Source organism: Austrofundulus limnaeus, unplaced genomic scaffold (genome assembly GCF_001266775.1).
Source record: "Austrofundulus limnaeus strain Quisiro unplaced genomic scaffold, Austrofundulus_limnaeus-1.0 Scaffold1370, whole genome shotgun sequence".
NCBI lineage: Eukaryota > Metazoa > Chordata > Actinopteri > Cyprinodontiformes > Rivulidae > Austrofundulus > Austrofundulus limnaeus.
This window is the reverse complement of record NW_013953772.1, coordinates 32,596-44,202: the sequence shown is the minus strand read 5'-3', so window position 1 is coordinate 44,202 and position 11,607 is coordinate 32,596. Positions and strand designations below refer to the sequence as shown.

The 11,607-nt window shown below is 40.2% G+C and overlaps 1 protein-coding gene across 1 annotated transcript in view; it reads left to right on the top strand.

Moving 5' to 3' along the window:
- Positions 1 to 10,808, top strand: part of LOC106535139 (paired box protein Pax-7) — a gene marked incomplete at its 5' end in the record, with an annotated part of 45,609 nt that extends 34,801 nt beyond the window's left edge. Inside the window, 2 exon segments of the mRNA XM_014032057.1 lie at positions 4,370 to 4,577; positions 10,038 to 10,808. Of these exon segments, the coding sequence (XP_013887511.1) occupies positions 4,370 to 4,577; positions 10,038 to 10,153 (324 nt within the window).
- Between the last annotated feature and the right edge of the window lie 799 nt (positions 10,809 to 11,607).

Genomic DNA, 11,607 nt, shown 5'->3' with positions numbered 1-11,607 from the left:
TAGCTCAGAAACAGTACTATATAACATTTTAGACACATTCTAGACAGTTTATCAGCTAAAAAAAGTTAATTTTGGGGTAAGTTACTCTTTAATCTACTGTATATTATCATTATGAGGGCTAATAATGATTTTTCAGTTTTTCAGGGCTCTGACCTGCAGCTACAGTGTAACCCACAGAAATCAAAATCTGTTTTTAATTGTAAATAAAATTTGAAATTATCGTTTTGCATTAATTGGGGTCCGTGGTTGCAGGGTAAGAGGATTTGATCTGAAAGCGAACAGTCATGTCGATGTTTGTTGTTTGTTTTCACGCACACCTTTCATAGCCTCTGAGACACATGAAGCTACTGGGAAAACCCTCCCACTGCAGCACACATCACAGCATGAGGTTTCATCCCTGTGGAGTCTACACTGCAGAAAAATCAAAGCCCTCCAATATCCACAATTATTTTTTCCACTGGCAGAGTGGTTAGGTGTCGTCCTGAAACCAGAAGGTCGCCGGTTCGATCCCCCGTCCAACTGTCTCATTTGTTGAGTCCTTGGGCAAGACACTTCACCCCTAATGCCTCTGATGTGTGTCCCATCAGTGTATGAATGTGATTGGCACTGATTAGTCTCCATACATGATTGTACATGTTAGCTTTGTAGAGACCTAATAGAGTGCTGTGTGAATGGGTAAATGAGGKCACAGATTGTAGTGTGAAGAGCTTTGAGTGTCCTGGATGGATAGAAAAGCGCTATACAAGTACAGCCCATTTACCACGAATCTACACAGTTGTAAAGTAACTAAGTACAAATACTTACGGTAAATAAAATTAAATAAAATACTTTGTTACGGTACTTAAGTAGAAATTTTAGTTATCTTTAGTTTTTAGACAACTTTTTACTTCTACTCCTTAAGGCCCTGTCACACTAGACAACTTATGAACATTTTAAAGACATCTACATTGAAGTTGGAATTGAAACAAATAATCAGGAAGCTTCTTTTTCGGCGTGTACATAATGTAATTCAAACTGATCAAATACACAACTTTTATACATAATATATACTTTAGACATAAAAATATGTTTCATAAGTTAGTAAAAGTTGTCTAGCGTGACAGGGCCTTTACATTTTAAATAAAAATTAAGAAGTATAAAGTCATCACTTCTATTTCATTTTGGCCAGTTGTTTTTTTAAAAAATCCTATCCAGATATATGGCCAGTAGCAGTTCTTGACCATAAAAATGAGTGGGGCGGACACACTACAGAACAAATCAGAGCCGGGCCGGGGTCGGGGCAAATGACTGGGCCCTTTATACCAAATAATAAAACTCATGATAACATCATTTTACAACATATACATGCCTGCAACAGCAGGGCTTATAGCTTCAGCACAGAGAGTGACTGTCATTTTGAAGTCCATCAAACGGACATTAAGTGTAACAAATCAAGAAAACAAAACATTCAACTACTAATGACAAAACAACACAAAGTCAAAGCAGTTAAGCTCCACAGATAGAACACCAGCTTTATCTATTTCAACTCAGAGCCTGTACCTTAGCAGTAACTATAAATTGAGTAAAACAGGCATAACGGCCCACATGTGCAAGTCCTCTCAGTCTCTTGTCCCACTGTTTCCACAAAAGCAACATATCAAGTTGTACGGATTGTCTGTGATTTTTTTCCTTATTTTGCAGATATACTGACGTATACCAATCTCAGCAATTTTTTTAATTTTACAGATTTTTTCAAAAACTTGGTATCAATTTTATTCAACGTGTCAAGCCTGTAGGTTGTTAAAAAGCAATAAATAACATGAAATAACCATCTTCACTCTGCCACTGTAAGTTTCCCCCTCCTCATTTCTTCCTGCTCTGCCTTGCCTCAGGTGCTGTCATCTCCTCGGCCGACAATGCGCCTGTACCCCCCCCCCCCCCAACACACATGTGTGTGTGATTAATACTGATTTTTTTTTAACTGAAATTATGGTAAAGTTGAAGGGGTTGATATGTGACAACGTATGTTGTGAATTGGTGCTTTATAAATAAACTGAATTGAATGTATGGAAGTGGTGCGTTTTAACTTAGAGAATGAGTGCTCAGAGGTTGAAACGGTGAGTGGAAGAGTTACAAATAAAAGGAGGGCAGTGCAAAACTCACTGAACAAGTTACTGCTGGATGGAAGCATTTTTGCCAGATCCGCAAAAGATTTTTGTTTGTTATCTGGTCCCTGGAAGAGGTTCTAAGACAAAGCAGACCAGACTCTTCTAGATGAATTCAGGGGAGGGATTGCTTATTCCATCTTGCCTCAGGTGTGGTAGAGGGTTGGCTCCCTACTGGTTCTGAACCAGTTTGGTCTCATCGGGTCCAGTGCAAGGAGCTCGGAGAAGAATATGCAGGAAATGCGAGATGGAACAATAAATCCAGTGAAAAATGTGAAAATCTGTGGAAGATGGACTAAACACAGTTGAAACTGCATTGTTGACTTTTTAAAACTTCTGATTTCAGAATAAAATGCACGTGTATTATGTGTGTATGAATATGTTGCTGTAAGAAATTGTCCAGTCTCTCAACACTTCTCAAAACTTAAAAGTAACTAGACATGGGTTTTTACGATGTAAAAACAAGTGTGCATTGCCATGTAGCATGTCATTGCAGCATGGCTTTGCCTGCAGCAGTGGACTTGCAGAATGAACTGTGACCAAGTTCAAATATGTTTTCTATACCAGCTTGTGCCTGTCAAGTCAGCAGGTATTTGTAATGAGGATAATTGTGTGACAAGATGAAGTGTGTAGAGATTTTTTGTTAAAGTTGCTGTAGCTGGGTTTTAACCCTGATCTCCCACATGAAAGCCCATGGTATTAACCATTAGACCACTGGAGCTGTGGCAGAGGGGATTGCCAGGAGTTGGTTTGTATGTGTGCAGAAAGAGGCCACATCACCAATGCAATATTTGACACTAAACTGCAATATATTACAACAATAGGACAACATTAAGACAGTATTACAATAAAATATCAAAATACAATCATATTAATATTGTAATCAATGAACTACTGAGTTTAAATATTATTAAACTATGGTGCAGTACCATATTGTGTAGATACAGCAGGGGGCAGTAATGGACCAATACAAAGCTCCATTGACTGCAATTGAAATGTATTAAACATAAATACTTCAAAAACTATAAATTTTACAGGTACCAAAAGGCATAGCCATCATTTGGCACAGGGGCTTTACAGATATAAATTACAATGGCAGCTCTAGGACAAAGTATGCAGGAGGAGAAGCATGCCAAAGCTGAGATGACTTGGATGGGAAACGAATCACAATAGTGTGCATTGCATTGGCAATGCACACTGATGATGAATCATGAGTCCTTTTTCTAGGAAGATGAAAACTGTACCTCTCAGTGGTAAAAGTGAGAAACACACACACACACACACAGTAATTTGCAAGTTCAGTAGTTCAAGTTTTCTCAAATAAATGATATTTATTTACAGAATAAAATTAACTACTAATGTACAAACTAGCTGCATGTTTTCTTCTGCTTCCTAATTATAATGATGTATTTTGACAGCAGAAATTTTAACGCCCCAATGAGACTCTATTTGGAGGAGCTGAGTGTACCGATTTACGGAGCCCGCGAGGGCCGTCTGAGGTTACAGGAAATGAGTTTTAACATAAAGGTGGAGCAAATGAATAACCACTGAGGGACTGACAGGTCTCATTGTAGCTCAACTGGGAAAGACACATTAAAGATACAATGGCGTCTCAAAATAATGAACAGATAATAAGAAATCATGGCAGTTATCAAAAAGATACAAGGTGAAATGTCAAGAAAGTTTGAACTTAATGATCAGCAGAGAGGTATAATTATTTTCTAGGACAGATATTTTATGCCATACCCCAGAACATGGAAGAAGCTTGCTGAAGCACCTTAAGACATAAGATTTTTATTTTTCATTATGTTTCTAGAACAAACAATTGTCATATTGCCCTCAATAAGTAAATAAATAAATACAATAATAAAGCTTATAAATGTTGTGATCTCCATTTGTCCTGAAGGTGCAGCAAATGGATGTGAGTATGACTGCAGGGGGGTAGAGTGGGTTGAAGGTGGACAGATGGATTTAACAGCTCTTGGGAAGAAGCTGTTGTGGTCTTTATGCTTCTGTATTGTTTCCCAGATGGTAGTGGTACAAACCATTTGTGTCCTGGGTGTGTGGGATCAGCAACAATACGACTGGCCTTCCTTTGCAGTCTGCCAGCATAAATTGAGTCCAGGTTTGGTAACTGATCCACTGGGCAGCTTTCACCACCCGGGCCTTGACCTCTGTATTTCCAGGTTCCAAGCATTATAAGTAACTCCAGTGTTTCTTTTCAGCCGCCACATGACTTCTTCATGCCCCCATTCCCAAACACCGTGGATTCCCCTCTGCCCAACAGTATCTCATCCAGCTGCAGCAAACATTCGACACAGATTTCAGTCAAACCTCTGGATAGAAGTCCTTCATCTGAGTCTTACTGCAGCGCCACATACAACAGCAGCGTGGAGCCCACTGCTGGTTACCAGTTCAACCAGTATGGTTCCAGTAAGTCCTCTTTTATTTTATGTCTTATTGACCCTTTTGATGATTTTATATGATTTGAATGGGTTTGCATTGACATTTGAACCATTTACATGTTTATATGATCTCATGTGATGTTTTATAATATTTAAAAAGTGGTGACATCATCAAATCAGAGGTGAGTTGGTCCCAGCTTGACCTTCAATAGAATTCAGTTAAAAAGCTCATTTTAAAATCTTTGTGGACAAAAAGACACAGTTATCTCCTTGTTTGTGTTTTGATTATCCACATCTGCTGATTGATGAAAGGTGGGTAATAATGATCTTGCTTGTGTGTGTACTCATTTGTGTGTCTGTTGGCAAAATGTCTCATGAACCACTGAGTAAAACTTAATGAATGAATGAAAGTACCTGCCATAAGAGCACGTTTATTTCACCATACCAGCTTGTTTGATTTCTGACAAGAATAATATTAAAAACATGTCTATACAAATGATAAAAGCATAAACAACACAACCGCTTGAAACTTTAAATTTTAATACAGACAGATTTTTATTTAAAATTGAACTTCTTTCTCTCACTTCATCCTCAAATACTAGCAGAAAAAAAATCTCCGGTCAGCCTGCAATGCATTATGGGATATGGTGGGCCAAGAAGAATCCATTGGACCCATTCCTGAAATTGGGGAAAAAGGAGCATTTGTTGGCCGCATCGGAGGATTCTTTGAATTCGAACAGCCTCTGGCTCTCGATGCTGTGACATGAGCAGCTGACAAACTCAGCCTTCAGAGGATACAGACCCTTTCATGAAAGAGTTAATTGTTGTGGATCCCTGGTGTTTTTAAAAGGCAGATAAGAGGCTTTCTTTCCTCCTAAATATTCAACCATACCAGTAACATAGTTTTTTGTTGTTGTTGATGTTAGCAAACTTAAAAAAAACCTGTTAAAATCTCTCTTATATTCAAATCATAAATAGACAAATGTCCGTATTGAAAAACTTGTCAAAAAATAATAATCCCAGCTGAGAGGATGAACTTTTCCGTAATTGACATTTATGTCATAAATATGCCCCATGAACTGAATATAATTCTACTTAAAGCGTGTCTCCAAGTCTCTACATTTCAACCCCTTCACAATCTTTTCACATTTCTTGCTCACATGGTTTTTAGCTCCTATCGTTAGCTGCGCTCTCAAGGTAGCTGGGACATCAGTCTTTGAGCATAGAGTATAGACAATGAGACAAAAGTCTTAATTCTGACTAGGCTAATGGCTAGACCTATTATGTCTAAACTTTTTGACAGACAAGCCTGAACTGGTAAAGTGAAAGTACTTGTGGTCCACAAAAACTTGACTCTGAACAGGATCTGTGGGGGCAGCCATGATGGAAAAATAAAAGAAAGAAAAGCCAGAAGCCACTGATCCAGAATCTTCTGAGTCACTGCTTGACATAGGGGCAGCAGAAAGGATTAGAAACAGCACATAACAGTACTTTAGGCACAAACACACTAAAGCGTAAGCCTCAAGGCCTCCACACACTCCATCCGAAGCCGAACAGTTGAAGCACAGCCACGTGGTGATTCAGAGTTTGTTTTTGCACACACCTTTCATAGCTCCTGAGACACACCAAGTCGAGCTCCTGGGAAACCCTTCCTGCTGCAGCATACGTCACTGCAGGGGGTTTCTTCCCACTGGAGTCTACAATGCGGGGAAAAAATCTGAGACCCGTCGTTCGACATTATTTGTCCACAAATGTGTCCCAGTTAAAGCAATGTCTGTTTTGTCTCCATCTATGAGTTTTTGGACGCATCACTATCTTTATAAATGTCTGCTTCCTGGTAGCCTAAAACAGTCAGCTTTTGGAAGTTAGTCTTTTTTTTTTGTTTAGTTTTTTTTTGTTTGTTTTGGAAGAGAGTGGTTGAAGCAAAATTCAGCTTCCAACCACTTTCAACATGAACAAATACTCCCACGAACTTCTGACCAATCACACATTCAGTTCTTATGTGGAGGCAGGTGAAATGTTCTGCTGGCTGGTTGTGACAAAACGGGCGGAAGAGTCGACGCTGAGAACACGGTAACAAAATTTTCTTCATGAAACTGCGACAGTCCGAGCCAGATTGGAGGGAGAGTGAAGTAGGCTTCAGATGAATAGTTGCTCTTTTAAAACTAAAAGTTGTATCTTAAAAAATCATCTCGAACTATAAGTGACAAACGGCTGCTACACATGCTAATTTATGTTTCTATTATGTTATATTTACGATGCTTATTTATGATTAAAAGATCCTTCACTTCCTGGTTTGAAATTAAATTTCTGAGCTTAGATATGATAAAAGTTGTGAGTGAGCGCTCACCACACATCCTATAGCAGTAAGAGTAAAATAAATCCTAATTTTTATGGAGAAAGGTTTTGAGAATTTTGTCAACATTGTATGATGTTCTGCTACCAAATGTCAGAACAGAGCATTCACGATTGACCTGCATGTTTTATGATATTTTGTTTGGGTTTTTACAAAACTGAAGGATAAAATGAGATTGAAAAACAAGAACAACAGGTGACTATGAGAAGTGGTTTATTTTCTCTTGCATTGGCTGTTCTGCAAAGTGTCTTCTAACACATTCAGACAAACGTCAGATTCTTTTAAGATGGTTTCTAGTTTGTTGTGGAGTTCCTCAGACTGAGCAGAGGATTGGATGTTTGACTGACAGCAGCAGTGAAGCTTCCTCACAATGAGGCAGAACTCGTTCTCTGATATTTGCTCTCGGTGTTAAACGCATCTCCTCCTTGGTTCAGCTGGATATAAGTCCTCTGACAGCAGGATTGACAGACTCGATACGACACGACGTGTATGTTGGGGTAACTGGGAGGAGATCAGTGTGGCATGTCAGTTCAGAGTGGTGTTCACAGAAAGGAAGCTGTCACATCTGTGCTGAGAGGTGAAGTAAAAAAATACCACCTGTGTGTGGGCAGGTCTGTCTGCCAACATGCCATTCAGCCAGACAGATGGGGGGAGCAGTGTGTGTGTGTTTCCTCAGGGCTTAGTGATGGCCTCTAAAAGAAGCTGTTTTCCCTGTCAGCCAGGTGGATATCTTAAATCCCTGTCCTCTGCCTCTGAGATAGACCCTGATTTTACACACTAACCCTCCCGCACAAACACACCAGCTCTTACAAACATCTTAGCTGTTTTAATATTCTCTACTTTCATCTGTCAGATATTTTGCGTATTAACAAAAAAAAAAAGAGTCAAATGTTTGAAGTAAAAGCTGTCTGGAATAAGGTTGGAAAGGATGACGACCCTATTCACTTTTTTCTGTGGAGGTGGAGTTGGGGAGTAGGTAAAAACATTCACTCCTTGCTGTCCTTCCTCATTTGTTGTTCTACAACCTGGAATTCGATTCGATTTTTTAAATTTTGATTACAAGTGTAGCGAGCTGAAAGGGGAGAAACAGTGCACTATTTTACACCTGTTGGGGCACCTGATCAGATTTATTGATCAATATTTATTCACCCTTTTTTAAATCACTCATATTTACCAAAGTGTGAGATCGTATGAAATGCATGGAATTCTTATCTCAGGCCGGAACACTCAAAGACGAGGAGCCAGCTTTGTCTTTTATGGTAATTAATTACAAAAATATAGCAAGAATCAATTTAATTGAATCATGAATAAAAACAGTAAAAAAATAACAACATGAAAGACAAGCAATAAGATTTCTAAAACAATTACAGGTGAAAATGATTGTAGACTTCATGTCATATGTCTAAGTTAAGATCTGGATGTTTAAACATTTACAATGAATGAATGAAATTAATGAAAATGTATTTTTCACAAAGGAAAAATCTGACAGAAACTCCTCTGTTCCAGTAATTAAAAATTACATTTTTCCTCAGATGGTTGGCTTGTCCATCTCAGGTCTTGAAACTTCCAGCTTCCACCAGAAAATCCAACTCAAAACAAACTGGTTTCTTCCAGTTTGCGCTCATTGTTCAGCTGTGTGTTCTAGTCACAACATAGATACCAGAGGYCTCATGTATAAACGGTGCGTACGCACAAAATGTTACGTGCGCCAGGTTCTATGCCCACTTTGGGATGTATCAAAACCAACGTTGCGTGTGTATATTTACGCACACTTTTCACCTGCAGTGAGAATGTGCGGCAGCCACGCAAAGTTTTTCAGCCAACAGTTTTAACTCACAAAGTCRTGAATCTGACCTGAATCCACAGAAATATGACTCTGTTATGTTTTCTGGATGTAAGGAGCGTCTGAACACGCTGTTAGATTGTTTTTTAGTTTGAGTTTTTATCGTTTGAACTGAACGATCATGAAACTGAACCCCAGGACTGAAAATCATTTAACCTCAGACAAGAAAATAGATCAGTCTAAAAATGATCAAATGAACCTCAGTCCAGTCTGTAAACCGTTTTGGGTCTCAGGCCAGAAAAAACCGACACATTACGTGTGACATAAAAAAATAAATAAATAAAAAACGGCTGAAGAGAGAGAGCAAAATCAGATACAAATGGTGGCTCACTGTACGGTTAGAATAATTATTTTTTCTGTTGTCTTCTGGCTGATGCTGAGCTGAGTTGTGGCCGTAGTGCAGCAGCTGCGCTTTGGGTAGATTCTCGCGCCAGGCGCACGCACCCTCGCCAGCTGGGAAGGTGTCAAATATGTCAACCCCTTTGGACGTTTACCTATCTAATGAGACTCAAAAATCTATATTGTTTGCTAAAAATCCATAGGCTACCACTTGTACCCGCGCGTGGGGGTGGGGTGGGAGTCTGTACGTGGAGATGACAGCGCCTGCTGTAACGCAGGAGGAAAGGAGAGCAGAAAAAATGGATAACGTAATGTTTACTGTTTTTTATTTCATTTTTATTTATTTTTTAAACGTCCGTTCAACGCCGCGTTCAACTAAATAGACAACTAACCAGACTTTAGTATCACATTCGGGAGATGTCTGTAAATTTCAGGGAAATCTCAGGCTTTGGTTATCCTGTGCGAATGCACCACATAAAACAATGTCACTCCACTACTTATTTAGACAGTTTTCTAACTCATTCTCCGTTTAATGTATAATTTCCCTGCATCTAAAAATCATTTCTGATCCCACAGAGAGGAATCAGAGGAGAATCTCACACACTGGACACATTTACATCGATTTTACATATTTAAATGGAGGCGTGTCAGGGGAGGTTTCTCAGGTGCGTTAAGTTCCACATTCACTGAGATGTATAAAGGAAAGCTGCGCAGGAACATGCGTAAGCATGGTTTTATACATCTGAATATTTTAGTGCGGCGCACATTTCTAAATCTGTCCGTAACTTTTAGTGTGAAAGCTACGCAATCCTTTATGCATGAGGCCCCAAGTCTGTCAGAAAAACATAACATTTATTTTGGGAAAGATACATCATGTTTACAGGACAAATACTAAATACCTTTGTAGAGTGCTTTAGTAACGATCCATCCTGTCTTTTATTTTCTCCCAGCTGCTGTGGACTACTTGACAAAGAACATCAGCCTCTCCAACCAGCATAAGATGAAGCTGCCTGATCACTCAACTGTACTAGGACTCCTGCAAGTGGAGACTGGTCAGGCTTACTAAAGTTTTAAAGATGCAGGTACCACCAGGACAAACCAGACCTCCGGCAACAACACATTTATAAGTGCTGCAGCTGATGTTGAACTCTGATAAAGGTTCCATATTTTTCACTTGTCTTCAGAATGTGTGTCAAACAATCTGATTTTAGTTCTGTGTTGCTGTAGTGCCTGTAGTTTAAACAGAGATCAGAATCAAAATCAGTTTTATTGCCGTTGTCAGTGAACATTCACAGACTAGGAACTTGCAGTTAGGAACACCCATTCTTTTTACACACACATAAACATGGGGAGAGCGGAAGATCAGGTCTTGCGCCACATGGCCGCGCTACCTTTTGCAGCTTGGAAATACACAATGAGATAGATAAGTTAAAAAAAAGATGCTCGATGTTTACTCATAAACACAGAATCATACGCACAAAAAAAAAAAAAAAAAACGACACGCGAGAGCAAGACAGCTAAGGATGGGAGGGGGCTGGTGATCAAACACATGGTACGGGGCCAGGAGTTAGTTGAGCTGGTGACATTTTAATACTAAATGCTGGAACCAATCCAAGGCCTGGACCCGCCAGAGTCCAGAGAAAGATGCGTTCACACCGAACGCGATTTCAGCGTCAGGAGCAGCAGGTTTACATACAAAGTCTATGATGGACGCGCTTCAAGCAACGTCGGGAAGTTCTGCGGCGCCTCAAGCGCGATTAGAGCAGCGCGATTTGAACGATCTGAGCGTTCGACGCGCCGAGGCGCAAATCGCTGAAGTTAGAAAATCTGAACTTTTGCAGCTCGAAGCGCAGCGTCAACCAATCAGAGAGACTCCACTGTGTGACGTAGCGAYATATTTCCCGACGGGACAGTTTACTGAATGATGTCCACTAACCTGAAGCTGAAATCCAGTGCCTGCAGTCGTGTCCTGATCCGCAGCAATGCATGACAGCGACTCATCAGACTGGAACAATAGTCCTGAAAGTGAGCTGTGAGCCTCTACTCTGAATTATCTGGTGAATTAATTATGAATTAATTATCTGATGAACGTGACATGCTCTTGCTCTCTGTAAATAAAGCAAAGCCACTTCCTCGTCCGACATTAAACAGAGCCCGACAGAGGAGGGAGGGGCGGGGAGGCTCTGCCGTGCAGCGCTTCAACAGCTGTCCTGCGTCTGACCTCAAAGTGCACAAGCTTCAAACTTCAGCGTTGGCTGCGATTTTGAAGCTGAAATCGCGTTCGGTGTGAACGCACCCTCTCACGCTCAGTCCCAGAGTTTACSGTTTCCCCTTTCTTGGTCACCACAGCCTTCAGACTGATCCATACGGATGATTTGGGGATAGGGAGTGGGGAATCAGGCCTTTGTTGACATATCCATCCAGGGAAGTTTGATAACTGCCGACCGACCAAGGCCAGCAGCTGCTGGGATCTAAAGATAAACATAATTGTTTTGGGACTAGCGGCCTCGAATTTCTTGC